This window comes from Rattus rattus, chromosome 3, assembly GCF_011064425.1.
Source record: "Rattus rattus isolate New Zealand chromosome 3, Rrattus_CSIRO_v1, whole genome shotgun sequence".
Classification (NCBI taxonomy): domain Eukaryota; kingdom Metazoa; phylum Chordata; class Mammalia; order Rodentia; family Muridae; genus Rattus; species Rattus rattus.
The window spans coordinates 33,088,553-33,107,072 of NC_046156.1; the positions used below are offsets into that span (position 1 = coordinate 33,088,553).

The window sequence follows — 18,520 nt, forward strand, 5'->3', positions numbered from 1 at the left end:
ATCCCTGACTTCAAGCAATATTACAGAGCAATAATGATAAAAACTGCATAATATTGGTATAGAGAGAGGTAGGTAGATCAATGGAATAGAATTGAAGACCCAGAAATGAACTCACACACTTATGGTCACTTGATCTTTGACAAAGAAGCTAAAACCATCCAATGGAAAAAAGATAGCATTTTCAACAAATGGTGCTGGTTCAACTGGAGTTCAGCATGTAGAAGAATGCAGATTGATCCATGCTTATCACCCTCTACAAAGCTTAAATCCAAGTGGATCAAGGACCTCCACATCAAACCAGATACATTCAAACTAATAGAAGAGAAAGTGGGGAAGAGTCTTGATTGAACACATGGGCACTGGGGAAAACTTCCTGAACCAAACACCAATGGCTTATATTCTAAGATCAGGATTCGACAAATTGGACTTCGTAAAAGTGCAAAGCTTCTGTAAGGCAAAAAAACACTGTCAATAGGACAAAATGGATACAGAAAATTTGGGACATTTACACAATGGAGTGCCACTCAGCTATTAAAAACAATGACTTCATGAAAATCTTAGGCAAACTGATGGAACTAGAAAATGTCATCCTAAGTGTGGTAACCCAGTTACAAAAGAACATACATGGTATGCACTCACTGATAAGTGGATATTAGCCCAAAAACTTGGATTACCCAAGATAAAACCCATAGACCACATGAAGCTCAAGCAGAAGGACAACCAAAGTGTGGATGCTTCAGTTCTTCTTAGAAGAGTGAACAAACATACTCATAGGAGGAGACACGGAGACAATTTTTGGAGCAGAGACTGAAAGAATGGCCATTCAGAGCCTGTCTCACCTAGGGATCCAACCCATAAATATACAGCGACCAAATCCAGATAATATTGCTGATGCCAAGAAGTGCATGCTGACAGGAGCCTGATATAGCTGTCTCCTGTGAGGCACAGTCAGAGCATGACAAATACAGAGCCAGCCATTGAACTGAGAACGGAGTCCCCATTGGAGGAGTTAGAGAAAGGATTGAAGGAACTGGAGGGGTTTGCAACCCAATAAGATCAACAATACCAACCAACCAGAGGTCCCAAGGACTAAACCATCATCCAAAGGGTACACATGGACAGACCCATGGCTCCAGCTGCATATGTAGCAGAGGATGGCCATGTTGGGCACCAATGGAAGGAGAAGCCCTTGGTCCTGCCAAGGCTTGACCCTCTCCCCCCAGTGCATGGAATGTCAAGGTGGGGAGGTGGGAAGGGATGGGTGGATGGATGGAGGAACACCCTCACAGAAGAAGGAGGAGGGGGATGGTATAGGGTGTTTATGGATAGGAAACAGGGAAAGGAGATAACATCTGAAATGTAAATAAAATATATCCAATAAAATAAATAAAACATAACTGGAACAGAAGCTGTTAATAAGTGCCCCTTTCAAAGATATTATTATATCTTACTTGATTAGCAAAGATGGCTGCTTTTACCGTTGTCTTGGACTCAGTTCTCAGCACCTAATTGGTGGCTCACTACTGTGTCTAACTCCAGTATCAAGGGATTCAGTGCCCTCTTCTGGTCTCTGTGTGCCCAAGGCATGCAAATGGTGTGAAGACATATATGCAAGTAAAACATCCATATGCATAAAAATTTAAACCTTTGTAAATGACAAGTTTTAAATTAGAATATCCTTGTTAAAATTTAAGTAATTTTCAGGTATACAAAAACCAAAACCAAAGCAAAAATCCCAGGAAAGTCCCTGAGTCTCAGGGTAAGCTTAAATGTCAACACAAATATATTTTAAAACATGTTCTCTCACAGAGGTACTCATGCGATTCGGTACAGCTGGTGAAGGTACATTTATTGTGAGTCTGTCTCACAACAAATATTATGTGTAGGATTACTATAACATGTTCTGCATGGAAATGGCAAAACAATCAAGGTTACATAGGATCACATATGACTGGCCCTGTTTGAAGGGATTCATGTACAGAGTCCTACTTCACTCTGTCAGTAAGTCTCATAGATAGCTAGTAGAATTATTGTATTTGTTTGTCTTGAAAAATCTGATCCATAAATATATGTACCCTACATCCTACCAACTTTCTTCTCCTCCTTTTCTGTTTCAATCCTCATCCTCTCCAGATGCATGTGTTTGTGTTCAATTGGAGACAGGGTTTCACCATAGAGGACATGTTGGCCTTGAAGTCATGATTCTTCTGGCCCACTAAGGAGATAACTGGCCTTATACATTCACCCTATGCACAGACGTTTTAGGTGAGACTGTACGGGTGTTACAATATTGTGGATTGTTCCATATTTAAGAATTGGGAGGAAAGAGGTATGTGCTTGCAACACATTCCAATAATTGAAATGCAATAGTCACCATAGGAACAAAAATGATGTACTCAGCTCCATTCTGCCTGGGGCAGGGTGAGAAAGTAGTCAGAAACCTGTGGGAAAGGAGGTGAAAGCGGTGGAAAGTTTGCAGCCATAGGATGGGGTTTTCCCAGAGAAGACTGTAGAAGTCTGGCAAGGAAGAAAACCAGGGAAGGGTAAATTGCCCTGTGAGAAACAGCTAGAACCTTGGCAGTGATGATCATGGGTGGATAATGGGGGTCAGGGGGTGCTGAGTCAGATTCCGTAGGTTCTCAGTTGGAGTTAGGAACTGGATCACAGCCTTCGGAGAACAGGAGCTGAACGTGTTAACCGGCAGGACTTGTGCTGTGTTGTGGGAATTTCACTCGGGTTCTTTCTAGAGATGGATTTCGATGCTGCAAGCATAGTCCTTTAGAAGTTACTGAAATGATGGCCATGAAGCCTAGATTTATGGGTTAATTCAAACTGGTTTTGTTGCACCTACTCAGTGTGTCGACTTATGCAGCAAGATGGTGTTCAAAGCTGGATTAGATGTCTACATAGCTGTATATTGTCCATATATGTATATATCTATATCTATATACATATCTATATACATATATATATGTATATAACCATGCATCTATGGATCTCTCTAGAGAGAGATTTATATATAATATAGGATGTATATATATATTATATTTAATTAAAACTGTTCTAAAATAAATGATTGAATAAAGTTAAAGATAGCACTGACTTTTGTATTACCCATTTTCAATGCTACTCACTTAGCACCATATTTGTTATATTATTGTTCAAATATTTTCCTTATCTTAGATTTGGTAGGCTATTGGCAGGCTGTGCCCTTCTAAACAACCAACAATGGATATAAACCTCAAATGCAGAAGCTTCAAAATCCTACTCCTGTCACCTTGGTGGACACCTCAGAACTAAAGCTGTTACATGAAAACTCTGGGAAAATAAAATACACAAAAATAAAAACATTTTTGACACTGAAATTGAAAAAGGAAGATAATTACATTAATGGAATATTTTTTACAAAACAGTTTTTTATTAAAATAGAAGTAAACCACTTTCTCCCTTTCCCTTTTCCTTCTCTCCCCTTCTAGATTCCCTCTTTCCCACCCATTCCATGCCTCCACTCTCAGATTAATAGTATCCCTTTTCTCTGAAAATACATGTGTGAATGTGTATTCATCATTATGTAAATATTATCTGCTGAACCTGTTTTTGTTGTTTATATGTGTATGGTTGGTTACCATGGAAAGCTTTATAAAAGAAAAAGTAGCTAGCTAAAATTAGTGCATGATTAAAGTGATTGAAATACAGTGTAAAAGAAGCTTCACTTCCTCATTTAACATGGTATCAAAAGTTCTCAAAGTATTTCATAACTCAATTTCCTTTGAGACTGGATGAGGCTGGAATGGTAATGAAAGAATTCCTAATCTGCAAAGGAAACTGTGTTTTTGGAAGATTAAATGGCATATTTATAATCACAATGTTCATTTTTATTGAATTAGACTACAATTCAGATATTGTTACTATAAATTCTGGGCCATCTGAATATCAAAAGAAATATACAGATTCAATAAAATTCCTATAAAAATTTAACACTATGCTTCACAGGTCTTGAAACAATTTTCAGTTTCATATGGACACACACACACACACACACACACACACACACACACACTGGAAAGAAGAGAAAAAAAAAGAGAGAGAGAGAGAGAGAGAGAGAGAGAGAGAGAGAGAGAGAGAGAGGGGAGAGAGAGAGAGCGCACGCAAGGCACTAGGGTAGCTAAGCCAATCCTGAACAGTAAAAGAACTGCTGGTTTTATTACTATCTCTGACCTCAAATTGCACTACAAAGCTATAGTAATACACCAGCATGGTACTGCCACAAAGCAGACACGCTGATCAATGGAATTGAAATGACGTATGTCCTAGACATAAATCCACATGCTTACGAATTCCTGATTCTTATATATACTGGAAAAATAGAAAGATAACATCTACAACCAATGGTTCTGGTCAAAATGGATGGCTGTCTACAGAAGAATCCAAATAGATCAATACTTATCACCCTTCATAAAACTCAGCTGCAAATGTTTCAGAGACCTCAACATAGTGCCAGTTACAGTGAATCTGAGAGAATAGAAAGTGGGGCATAGTCTTGAACTTACAGGCACAGGAAAATGCTTTCTAGGCAGACTGCAATTAGCACAGGCCCCTAGAGCAATGGTTAATAAATGAATGAATGATCCATCATGAAACTGAAAAGCTTCTGTATGGCTAAGGACACTGCCATTCAGAAAAAAGCAGTAAGAGTGCAGAATGGGAAAACATTTCTACCAAACACACACCCAACAGAGTGAGAATATCCAAACTGTATAAAGAGCTAAAAAAATCTTGGACATCAAGAAAACAAAACCCAATTAAAATGGGGTTACGGATCTAACCTGGTGAGAGTGCAAACTTGTATAACCACTGTGGAAATCAGTTCCCACTTAGGAAATGGGGAATAGATCTACCTCAAGGTTCAGCTACATCATTCTTGGGTATATTCCAACAGAATATATTCCACAACAGAAACACTTGCTTACCCATGTTCATTGATGCTCTATTCACAATAGTCAGGAGTTGGAAACAGACTAGATGATATTCAGTGGATGGATTACAAAGAAAATGGGCTAAATTTACTCAGCTCTCATTGATTTAAAATTTGCTGGTAAAGGAATGGAACTAAGAAAAAATTATTCTAGATAAGCTAGCTCAAGTCCCAAAGAGGTAAATGTGGTATGCATTCGGTTATATGTGGACATTAGCTGTTAAGTCCAAGCAGGCCACAATCCATATAATCACAGAGGTTAGGAAGAGAGGAACTTTGGAAGAGTTTTAAGCGACTGGAAGGAGACTGGAATAGATAGCTGTGGATGGATGGGGGCAAGGACTGGAAAGAGAGGACCAAGTGAAGAGGAAGAGGTAAGAGGGGGTAAGGGAAGGAATACAGAGAGGGACAGCTAAAACTAAGGGCCATTTGAGGTGTCATATGGAAACCCAAGGATAGTAGCCACCTAAAACATATACATATTTGAAGGAGTTCTAAAGGGAATCACTAAGTAATAGTGAGACAGAACCCTGACTGGACATTTCTCATCGGCAAATAAAGCCTCCACTCCTGGGGATGGGTTATAGCTAATTGGCCCAAAGAGCCCCGTGAGAACCCTAAAACAACCCAGGTTACTGCTAAGACTAATTTTTTTCTCTTCAGAGACTGCCTGTAAGGCCTTGAAGATAACAACTACCCATGTCATCGAACACAGAGAAGGGAAGCTTGTTCCTACGGGGAGCCTGCACCCCTGTGGATTAGTGTTCATGGTACTGTATGGTGATCTGTGTGCTACCGAAGGAGAAACATAAACACCAACCCAGCTACAAACTCTCCTGTCTACCACAGTGAACCACTTGCAATCTGCAGTAGTGGGATAGTGGCACAGGACTTGTGGAACTTTTTGGTCGGATTTGAGGCCCACTGAATTTAGTGGAACCCATCCCCAAGGCTGCACAGGTGGCAAGAACCTAAGAGCAGAGAGCTCAGGGATCTAGGGGAAACCAAATACTACTGTTCTGCTAAAGAAATACAGCAATAAAATGTCTCCTAACAATATTCTCTATATCCATAGATCAGTGTCTTTTTAGCCGTCATTGGTGAAGTTTCCTCTTGCAGTAGATATCAACGAATACGGAGACCCAGAGTTAGACAAAGTGAAGAGAGTGAGAGACCTTGAAACACCCAGTCCTAAATAGCATGTCTCTATCAATTCCCTTCCTCAGGGTTCAGGGATCCCCGGGATAGAAGAGCAAAGAGATTGTAAGAGTCAGATGGAATGGAGGACATAATCAGTCAAGGTCTTCTAAATACCGCAGCACTGGCACACAGATGAACTCCCCAGAGAGTGTGGCAGCATGCATAGGTCCTGCACTGGTCTGGGCCGGATGGCGTGCCATCGCTGAGAGGGGAAGGTGACACAAACTCCCATCCCTAATACAAAAGCTATCTGGAGTTGATAACCCTTCGAAAGTGAAAAATTGTTCTCCAGTGGCGTCTCACTACATACATGAACCACACTGAAGGGCAGGCCTCAGGCCTAGTTGTATGTGACCAACACGAAATGAACTCACTAGCATTGGAGTTTCTTTGTCTCATAATGATTTTTTTTTTTGTATCTATCTGGTCCTCCCCTCCCTCCTCTCTCTCTCTCTCTCTCTCTCTCTCTCTCTCTCCTCCCTCCTCTCTCTCACTCCCTCCCTCTCCTCTCTCTCCTCCCTCTCCTCTCTCTCTCTCTCTCTCTCTCTCTGTGTGTGTGTGTAGTGGTTTCCTGTTTTGCATTTCTATGGGGTCTCTGCATGTGTGAATGTGTGTATCCCCGTATCTATATGTATTATATGAACTTTTTCTTCGGTTCTTTCCTTTTGTTTGTTTTTATTTTGTATATTATTATTGGTTTCTCACTATCCTCAGGTGAAGAAATGGTGTGGATTTGGGTGGGTGGGAAGTTGAGGATCTCAGAGGAGTGGGAGGGTGAAACAGTAATCAGAATCTATTTTATTAAAAATCTGTTTTCAATTAAAAAACATTCTGGGTCATTTTTACCTGATCGCATTGCCTACCTGAGGGAAATAAATAATTGTTTATACAACTATTCCTTCTTTCATTCGTCACATGTTTTCCTAGTGCCTAGGAGTACGGAGCTCCGGGCTGGGTGCTGTGAAATTTATGGAGTTGTAAATCAGCGTCTTGTTTCTCAGGGGGCCAGCAAGAGAGGTAAAAAGGCTTCCTAAGAGCTATGAAGGAGTGGAAAATCATGCCTAATACGACAGTTATAGAGAGAGTTGTGAAAGGTCGCTGTTAAGATAAATTATTTCTGGCTAAGGAATCATGGGAAACTGTATGGGGAATTCGGTGGGTTTTTTTTGCTGAATCTGAACAAGTGGTTGGTATTTGGGCAAACAGTGCAAACCCCGTAAGTGAAGCAGATGGGAGCTAGACTGGCAGGTCCCAGAAACCCTGAGCCATCCATCCCGTCTCTGGTGTGGAGAGCTGAAGAAACTGCTTGAAGACTGGAGTCAGCTGTGCTTCCAGTTCATGCTGGAGGGAGAAAGTACTGAAGAAAGCTGTGAGGGAGCCTGACAGTTCAAGCTTAAATACGTGCTCTCCGGTTTAGAAGCTCTGGGATCATAACCAGCTTATATAACGCCCCTAAAATTTTAATAGTCTATCCATAAAATGAGAACATTTGTTAAATATTTTATTAATATTTTCAAATATTGGGTGTGGAGATTAAAAGGCAGGATGCTTGAAAGGAAAAAAAAAAGCACACGAAAGCCCTCAGAGAAAATTAATTTCTTTTCTCATTTTTGGTGCATTGGGGAACGAAGGGAACTGTTTGCCGAAGGGGCTCTTCTGATGAATCTCATGTGTTAGTAAAGCAAATGTATCCGATGAATTGGAGGAGAAAGTGGGTAAAGGCTAGAAGATGAGAGGCAGGAAGGTTTCCTTCTTCTTTTAATTACAATAGAGCACATGGAGAACTAGATGCCTCAAAGAAACACCACTGCTGGGAATGTTTAATATCTAGACTATTAAAAGAACATTTCATCAAACTAATTATATCATAGTACAATACCCACCGGGTGAGATGAAATAAAAATTATCTGTAGAGTTTTGCTAGTATATTTTACTTGTTAGTCCTCTGCAGCTGAATATCCTTTAACCTTCTGGAATAGCACATTATGAGACTCAACAGTATTAACTGGACAATTATCTAAATTATGGATGTGCCTAATTTTAAATGAATCTTTTGAGGTTAATTTAAAATTAGGCACTTTGACCATCAATCAAGGTGTGCCCCTAGTCTAACTAACCAGAAGTTCTACTATCAGATAATCCAAAAAGTCAAGTACAGCTATGTGCTAGACAGCTTTGGCTTTGAGCTTTACTTTATGAACTGTCTATGAGGTTCTAAAGCCGTTCTCCACTTGTTATAATCACGTTTCAATGACGAAATAAGGATTGAAGAAGATTATTTCTTATTGACAGATAATCATAAACATTTATATTTTCACAAGTGCCTAAGCATGAGCTAAATATCTGTGAAAACAAGGAGTAAATATGTTCAGTATCATCTGGATATAGAACACTACTTACAACTAGGGTTTTAATCAAGTAGGATTAACAAGCATTTTTATAAGAGTAGGAATCAAACATGACTTTGATGTTGACTATGAGTTGATAGGAAGTGTGTGTGTGTGTGTGTGTGTGTTGTGTGTGTGTGTGTGTGTGTGTGTGAAAGGGGGGGATAGAAGTGTGTAAAAGCATTCACCTGACAATAAATGCTGATTGGCCAATGAGCTGAGGCAGGAATAGAAGGTGGGACAACCAGCAGGGAAAGCGATTTCTGTGATAGAGTCAGGCAGGGATTCACCTCAGACTCTGAGGAAGAGACAGACAGATGAAATTGAGAAGTTAATCAGCCATGTGGCAGGCCTCGAAGAGGATAAACTGGATTATTGAGATATAAGCTGGTCAGAATCACAGCCAAAGCTATTGGCCTAAGCATTTATTCACATACAAGAAGTCTTGGGGTTGCTATTTCTGGGAACAAAGTGGATGGGTGGAAAACCACAAGGTAAGAGATGGCAATCTCTCTCTCTCTCTCTCTCTCTCTCTCTCTCTCTCTCTCTCTCTCTCTCTCTGTGTGTGTGTGTGTGTGTGTGCAGGTGCCCACACAAGTGCACACACATATATGCAAGCACACATGTGTGCACACACACACATGCACGCATGCACATCCTGTCACACATACGCAGGCACTCGTGTGACACAGCATGCATGCCCATGTCGTGACATGCTGGTGGAGATCAGAGACCATTCTTGGGGGTCATTTGGGACCTAATTCTCTCCTGCTACCTTGTGGGTTCTGGGGACTGAATTCAGGTTGTCAGGCCAATGGACAGCTATGGGAAAATGAATACTTTGGAACTCTGATTTAATACTACATCAAAAATTAATTCCAGTTGACCTAATATAAAAACGTAGCAATAAAATGTTTAGGAGGGAAAGCCCATTATGATGATATGGTATAGCTAAACTCTCCTAAATAAACACAGGAAGGAAAAGAACATAAATTGAATTGCAATAATTAAAACCTAGTCATTAAAAAAAAAACACACTAGTACAAGAGTAGAAAAGAAAGCCACAGAGTGGAAGATTTGTTTAACACGAACAACTGACCAAGGAAGAAATTATATAGATAATTACCACACTCCATCAAGAAGCAAATAGTCACCTAAACAGAAAATAGAACGATGATTTGCATCAATACTAAGTAAAAGACATTTGCAATAATCAGTTATTATGAAAATGCAAACTTTAATCGGGACAGGCATACCAGTGTACAGTGACTATAATGTCCGAAATGAAGAGAAGCCATACCGAATGTTGGCATAGGTGGGGTTTCCCACACAGTTGCAGTGATAACACTGGCCCAGAAGCATTGCTTTGGGATCTGTTGGGCAGTGTCTACAAACACTGAACACACATATGCCCGCACCTCAGGAGTTCTACTGAACACACACGAGGAATGCAAAGAGATGTTCATCAAGGCACGATCAAGTATGTTTATGGCAGCATTTCCATGCTGGCATTAAACTGGAAACCGCCAACATCCTCGACAGTAGAATGGATAAACGAGCTGCAGCTTATTCACACAGAAGAACAGGATCCCACCATGAGATTCAACACATTGCATCAATGGGCAACAATAAGGGGGAGGGAAGCATAATGGTGAAAGCAAGACTTATTATGAGATAAATTAAATTCCGATTACCAGTCTTCCCTGGAGTCTTCAAAACCGCGTGCCTAATGCTTGAGAATCCTATAATTCTTTTGGAAGCTATGGTTATGTCCTTCTTAAAGAATCAGCGCTGTTATTTCTCTGTGCCATCACTTCGAGCACTTCCTTAAGAATAGTAAAGTTACCTTGACATTGATTGAGCCCAGGCAGCCACTTTCTCATTTGATGTTTATGTCATCAGACGAGCCATGAACATCCATTGACCGCACTGCCTCATTACCTCTCTTGGACTCTTACCAAATGTATACAAGACAGTAGCAACGGTAGCTGCTACAGTACAGAACTGTTGTGAGAATTAAACACATGAGATCACTCTGCGTGACCGTGATCGCTTTGTAGGTGCCTGCATTTAATACTGATGCTTCTCATTCACCGCAAACAGGGTCATCCTCAGAAAACCCTGACATGCTCATACAAATTACTGCTGATTTCAGGACACGGCCCCAGGGCTGCTGAAGCGGAATGGTGGATAGGCCAGGAATTTGATATTCTGGCTGGCATTTGAAGTGATTTCATTCTTCACACTCGAGTTTGAGGACTGCCACCTACAGACCAGGTTTCCTCAGCTGTTCCTCCCAGTACTGGTGCAGCAGTCTGCATGCAGTAAGAGCTTCCTGACAGGAGGACTGCTGTTCAGTGTTACCAGAGTGGTGTGTTACAAATTATAAAAGGAATTTGTTACAGATCCCTGTAGGATACAAAGAAAGCTTCACCTTTTGATTGCAGAGAAATATGAAAAGGACTGTTGTGGTAGTGACATCAAAAGCTAATTCAGCTCCAGCCATTAGACTCTCCTCAAGTCAGGTAAAGATGTTTGACTGACTCCTCAGGTTTCCTTACAAAATAATCCATCCCACTGGGACTTTTACTGCTTCCTTTCTCCCGCCCCCATTAGAGAACTCAGTAGGCACAGACTTGTTCTCACAGATGGGATAAGTACCATATTCTCTGGGCCTGAAATATTCCTGTTAAGCCCAGAACTAGACAGTCATGAACACTTTCATTCTTACATCTGCATTCATTTATAGGAAAGTCCCAGGGAAAACATCAAGTGAGCCTTCTCCCACTGCTTAACTCGAGTAGAAATCTATATGAAATCACAGTAGCTTCTTGAACTATTTTTTTGGTCTACGAAACAATTATGTGACCTATTGTGCTGAATCAAAATTTTCGGAGGAAGCAACATCTCATTGGATGTTTGATTGTGCTGGCAAGGCCTAGTCAGCTTCTGGTTAAAAAGGAAACAAAGAAACCAACAGACAAACAAAAACCCAGGAGTTATGTCTGTCTCCATTTGTCTCATCTAATTAAGTAAGCTTAAAGGTAAAAGATAAAGGTAGAATAAATATTCTATCCACTTAGGGTGTTTCCAAATGTTCTTATTCAGTAGATTATTTTATATACTTTATTATGGAAAGAAAGTTCATGAGTTCGGTTTCATTTTTTTTTTCCAACTACTGTTGGCCCTCTGTGAAAACCTGAATTCTCTAAGTTAACTGAAGTGTCTCTAAGACATGCCCATTTCATTAGTCAAGGATAAGAATTACTGGGAGTAGAGGTGAAGAACTGTATCCTAGGCCACCAGATGGGCTCTTTTCCAGACAGTTGTGATTGTTGATGTACAAATATAAAGACTCTTTGTGATGAAATAATTAACCCGGAAGAAGACTCTGACATTAAGACCTCTCCTTTCCCTCCTCTTTCTCTTCCTCTTCTTTTTCTCCTCTCCTTCTTTACATTTTCAATGTCTGTTTGTTTTTTGAGCTTTTGAGAAGGACCCTTTGTAGCTCTGGCTGACCAGGAACTCACGCTATAGACTAGACTGACATCTCACAGAGATCTGCCTGCCTCTGCTTCCTGAATGCTGGGGTAGAGGTGTGCCCTGCTCTCTACCTCTTCTTTCTAATGCTGAGAAAAAATTATTTTCTGGTAGTGATGGTACATTTTGCTAAGCGATGGAAATTATGCTGTAAGCAATCTTTTCAAGACAGAGGTTTCTACAAAACACCGTAGTCGTAATTTTTCCAGACTGGTTACTGGCTTCCCTTCCAAGGTCCAATTCCAAGAACAACTGCACTTGAAGCAAGGGTTCTCTGTCCTGAAGCCAGAATCACAAGGCACATAGATTAAAGCCATCAACTCGTCAGGACGAGCCTGATCCCTTGACCCTCCTGCTTTGCCTTCCAAACCGAATTTGCACCATGAAAAGTTACAATCATGTGTATTCTGACAAAGTAAAAAAAAAAAAAAAAAAAAAAAGAAAGGAAGAAAAACGTATGAACACCTTAAGGAGAAGAGCTATTTGGCAAACTGCTGACAACATTTCTTAGTTCCCTGAGCTGTGTTAGTGACTCAGAACCCTTCCCCACATGGGAGGGAGGAGGAGGAGGAGGAGGAGGAGGAGGAGGAGGAGGAGGAGGAGGAGGAGGAGGAGGAGGAGGAGGAGGAGGAGGAGGAGGAGGAACAGCAGCGTCAAATCCCACTGAACCCATTGCATTTTGAGAAAGGCCTTGGCAGACAGATACGACACCATGGGAGAAAATCACCCAACAAAGATTCATGCAAAGTCATATTCCACACGGGTCATATTCCATGTCACCTTTCCTGCTTTTGTGGCCTCTGCTCTCTCTGTGATGATCTGGGGTTTCAAGCATGCAATTCTAAATTTTATAACAATCTAAGAGTTGTAAATTGCACTTTCCCACTGTGAATTCTGTTCTAACAATCAAAACAGATTGGGGAAGCAGCAACCATGGAGCTCTCTGATTGGTGGATGAGTATAAAAATACTGACACCACTCAAAAGCTCGCAGCTTTAGACAGAGGGGGGAAAGGAAAGGGAGGAGATTAGGACCTGGGTATTGACACTAATGTTGAAGGGCTGTGTTCAAACAGTCATTCGTTCGTTTGTTCATTCATTCATTCACTTGTTCATTCATTCACTTGTTCATTCATTGGACTGTTTCCCCCAATACTTTTGGATCCTTTCTTAAATTAGCAACCAATTTTAAATAAAGGCTTAAGAGTCTTTCCAAGTAATACATAAAAGCGGTAACACTTACTTTCCGGTTATAAACTGACTCCTGGACGGCGTGCAAATAGGCTGGACATAGTAGTTCTCTAGCTTAACTCCTTCCGCAGCGAGTTTGTCAAGAGTGGGAGTCTTTATCTCAGATCCGTGGTAACCCACATCTCTAAATCCCTGATCATCAGCTAGTATGAAAATGAGATGGGGCTGGGAGGTGACTGCTGTGCCTGCTTCAGGTCTCTCTTCAACTTGAGCCCTTAGGGACCCCTCCTCTTCTAAGTCCCGGCCCCAGCACAGGTAGCCATAGGTGATCAGGCTGAGGACCCAGAAGCCTGCCAGGGCACCCATAGCTACCATCTTTCCAGGCCAGACCCTGGCCTGTGGAGAGAGCGGAGGCAGAGGCTCCGCACTGTCCCTGGGGGCCATTCACTCTGGTCCCAGCAGAGACTCCACAAGCAGAACCCTGCCCCCTTTGCTGCTGCTAGCACGCTCATGCATGCGAAGGGGTAGGTCCCGCGGAAAGAAGGCTGCGAGGGAGTCCTGCTCCCTTCCGCGATGCTACCACTTCCCACAGCTTCAATCCTCTGGAGGTGATGGCTTAACACATGAACGCTGGAAAAACTACCAGAGAGCAGAGGTCCTCTTCATCGACTTGCAGTTTTTATTTTTATTTTTAATTCTTTTTTTAACCTCCTAACATCACTCGGCAGCTTGGCAGGAAAAAAGTTAGTATCTTCATCCAAAAGTTCTCACGAAGAAGAAGGAAAAAAAAAAAAAAGACAAGAAAGGGACTGATAGCCACACAAGACAGGGACATCTGATAGTTATACCGTCCTCCACATCTTCGGGGAGCAGGACTGTGCCCACAAGCAGGCAGGCACCAGAGGTGGTGGGACTGACATCGTCCAGCGTTCCCGGCACCCGGAAAGCCTTGCCAAGTTGCCCTGGGCAACTCCTTGCTTATGGATGAATGACAGGCTGATCCGAGCAGACCTTCTTCCTGCTGGCCGCTTCCCCTACCTTATCAGGGCTGGTTCCCCATTTTCCGCTGTGCATTTGTCAATCCTCTTGACCCCTTTCCGGGGCCCGAAGTGAGAAAGGATCCTGCCCCAGCCGGCCTTCTCTCCCCGCAATTCCTTCTCTACCCTGCCGCGTTCGGGGACACTCACGGAGTCCTGGCCGGCGATCGCAGAGCGCACGTGTCTCCTGTGGGTGCTGCAGCTGCTCCAGCGTGCCCTTGGGTGGCTGACTTAGTTCTAGCCATCTGTGCCTTCTTCCTCTACTCGCCAGGCAGTCGCAGCCGGAGATCCATGCTTGCTGGTTGAGGGCGGGCCCAGACCGGGGAGGCGCTGGCTCTCCGCCCTCCTTTCTGTTAGGAAAAGGATGGACCCGGGAAGGGCGGCTTCGCTGCAGGGCGGCTCCCTGGGGTCTCCAGGGAGACAACCGGGTGCAGGTGAAAGACCATCTTTCTGTGGTTCTGCCCATGGACGGTCCCCTGTCCTTCCCGAAACTTTGGAAGCTACGGGAGGGAGTGAGAAGAGAGCAGGAGAATCAACAGATGGCACCGGATACTCTATGGCTGGTTTTCCTTCTTTGCTCCACTGACTGCAGCCTCCACTCCTCCACCCGCCGCCCATTCCTATCCATCCCTGGCTTTGGCTTTTCTTTTCTCTGCATTTTTTGCTGTCAGACACAAGTGAAACTTTTAAACTAGTACTTTTTCTCTTAACAGTTGACTTTTCCAGCCTCATTACTCTCTTCCTTAGTGAAGACGTTAATAAAGCAGGCTTTCTTGCCTCTCTGCAGACTTCCAGAGGTTTTCCCGCCAAGAATGTAGAGAGAGAAGAGGGTTACACCCCAAAGAAGGAAGCCCATCTATCTGTGTAGTGTTGAGTCAGGGATTCATGTGCTGACCTGGAACCAACTATAGACCAGAAAGTGACTCTGAGCTTCTGATGCTCCTGCCTCCACTTTCCCAGATTGTAAGATTTCTCCAAGCCAGGTTCATACAGTGTTGGATTAACACCCCCACCCTTCCCCACCCTCGGCACACTATTATGTAATGTTGGATCACCCCCTGCCTTCTGCCAACTGAGGTGTGCCTCCAGCCTTTGATTTTTTTTGCAGGGAACATTGCTTCCTGTCTGGTATCACGGGCTATTCCCCTCTCATTCCTCCCCCCCTCTCTCTTTCTTGTTCCACTTGTCTCTCCTTTTATTTTTGACTCTCTCCTCTCCTTATGATAGAAGATGTTTTCAATGAGAAAACATACATTACTTTTATTATAGTTAATCCTTAGAGGATTTCTACAGAAGAGGCAGAGGCATCAATGCCAATATATATGCATATATATATATATATATATATATATATATATATGTTCTTCCCAAATTTTTTCAACATGTCCTCACTGAACACCTAGTGTACAATATGCAAGATTCCATTAATGGCTAAGTCATAGTTCTCACTTTCATTTTGCTGTTACTTTTAATTCCCTGCTGTAACTATAGTTCCTGTCAACTTCCCAGGCAAACTTGGTGAAATGGAAACTGGAAGTCAGAATCTGTCTCATGCAGCTAATTTTGCCAACATGTGCAGGCAGTTGCTTATTCTGGCTGCTTCCAGGAGAGATGTTGAGATTTAGAAGACGGGCTTAGAGTTGGGGGGGGGGGTAACAACTCTTTAAGTTTAAATTTCCAAACTTAAAAGAAGAGTCAGTCAGTCCTATTGGGAGCTAAAAAGTAGCGAGAGGTAGGACTCCAGGTCTTACTGGTCTAATGGGGTGGGTGTCGGAGTGGAAAAGATGCACACATTCCAGAAGACCCAGCTACAGCTGAAGAGAGAATGAGTAACACGGAAGGAGGGCTGTCTGTGCTTCTGTGTGACAATAGCAAGTAACTCCAATTTAGATTTCTGGCATGAATTTTCACTAAGTGGACATTGATGCAATATCTCGTATGAGCTGAGCATAGTACCCTTGACACGGACATATGTATGCACACTCCTGTGCTTCTAAGTGGTGATGTAGTGTCTCTTACACTTCACTACTCTAGACTAGTCCTGAGGAACATTGTTCCACTTGACAGGAGTGGATAAGCTGGGCAGTAATAGCAGTGGGAAGCCAGGAGTAGACTAAATTAGGATGTCTGGGCTCTGTTATACCCTTTACTATAGGGGGGAAGATCCTGCTCAGCTAAGACCTTCAGGCTCCAAGTGCTTATGTGAGGAGGCATTCTGGAGAAGACAAAAACAAAGAAATTATAAAACAAACACACCTAATGTAAGAGGTGTGTGTGTGTGTGTGTGTGTGTGTGTGTGTGTGTGTGTGTGTGTGTGTGTGTGTGGTTAGGAGGTGAGGTACTTCAGAGGACTGAGCTTTAAATGGAAAAGGATATTGTTTTATTTGTTATCTTTTTTTTTTCTGCAGAAATTTTGGATGTATAAACCTGACTTCAAAGCTCCTTCTCTTCAAAAGATTAGCTTACAAATGGGGTTCCCAGCCAACAAGCACAGACTGGTCACAACTGGCAGCCAGGAGTCTATTGTCTGTGTACCAGGATTATATGTACAGACTCAGCATTTCCTACCGTAGAGTTGGGACTCATGTACTCTCTCTTTTTTTTCTTTTTCTTTTTTTTTCTCCATCTTTATTACATGGGTATTTCTTATTTACTTTTCAATTGTTATTACCTTTCGGGGTTTCCAAGCAAACATCCCCCTAGCCCATCCCCCTCTCCTTCTCTATCGGTGTTCCCCTCCCCATCCTCCTCCCATTACTGCCCTCCCCCCAACAATCACGTTCACTGGGGGTTCAGCCTTGGCAGGACCAAGGGCCTTCCCTTCCACTGGTGCCCTTACTAGGCTATTCATTGCTACCTATGAGGTTAGAGCCCAGGGTCAGTCCATGTATAGTCTTTGGGTAGTGGCTTAGTCCCTGGAAGATCTGGTTACTTGGCATTGTTGTTCATATGGGGTCTCAAGCCCCTTCAAGCTCTTTCAGTCCTTTCTCTGATTTCTTCAACGGGGGTCCCGTTCTCAGTTTAGTGGTTTGCTGCTGGCATTCGCCTATGTATTTGCCATATTCTGGCTGTGTCTCTCAGGAAGATCTACATCCAGTTCCTGTCAGCCTGCACTTCTTTGCTTCATCCATCTTATCTAGTTTGGTGGTTGTATATGTATGGGCCACATGTGGGGCAGGTTCTGAATGGGTGTTCCTTCTGCCTCTGTTCTAAACTTTGCCTTCCTATTCCCTCCCAAGGGTATTCTTGTTCCCCTTTTAAAGAAGGAGTGAAGCATTTGCATTTTGGTCATCCTTCTTGAGTTTCATGGGTTCTGTGCATCCAGGGTAATTTGAGCATTCAGGCTAATATTCACTTATCAATGAGTGCATACCATGTGTGTTTTTCTGTGATTGGGTTACCTCACTCAGGATGATATTTTCCAGTGCCATCCATTTGCCTATGAATTTCATAAAGTCATTGTTTTTGATAGCTGAGTAATATTCCATTGTGTAGATGTACCACATTTTCTGTATCCATTCCTCTGTTGAAGGGCATCTGGGTTCTTTCCAGCTTCTGGTTATTATAAATAAGGCTGCTATGAACATAGTGGAGCATGTATCTTTGTTATTTGTTGGGGCATCTTTTGGATATATGCCCAAGAGAGCTGGGTCCTCCGGTAGTGCAATGTCCAATTTTCTGAGGAACCTCCAGACTGATTTCCAGAATGGTTGTACCAGTCTGCAATCCCCAACAATGGGGGAGTGTTCCTCTTTCTCCACATCCTTGCCTCATCTGCTTTCGCCGGACTTTTTGTTTCAGACAATAGTCTCAGCACCCTAGTGAAATGTCCAGTTGAAGTATCTCTACAGCTTAGTAGTTTTTCCCCTCATTTTAGAACTAACATTCTCGATTTCAGCCATCAGTTGTTGCTGTGGAATCTTGTCTTAGGTTTATTTTGGTTTGGGTGTACTTAATTATAAATATGCTCCTTTCAGTTACGGAATGGCCATATGTCTTGGTTACTGTTTTATTGGTGTGAAGAGACAGCATGAATAAGGCAACTAAAAGAAGGAAGCATTTCATTGGAAGCCAATGTTAGCAGCTTCAGAGCGTTAGACAATTATCACCATGGCAGTGAGCAGGCAGGTGTGGCCCTGGAGAGTAGCTGAGAGCTAACATCTAATCCACAAGGTATAGGCAGAGACAGAG

The 18,520-nt window shown here is 42.5% G+C and overlaps 1 protein-coding gene across 1 annotated transcript in view; it reads right to left on the minus strand.

Annotated features, from left to right (window-relative positions):
• Arsj (arylsulfatase family member J) overlaps window positions 1-13,738 on the minus strand; it is a 71,002-nt gene extending 57,264 nt beyond the window's left edge. Inside the window, exon 1 of the mRNA XM_032896633.1 lies at window positions 13,345-13,738. Coding sequence (XP_032752524.1) covers window positions 13,345-13,736 — 392 coding nt within the window. The 5' untranslated portion in view covers window positions 13,737-13,738. The remainder of the gene's footprint in view (window positions 1-13,344) is intronic.
• Between the last annotated feature and the right edge of the window lie 4,782 nt (window positions 13,739-18,520).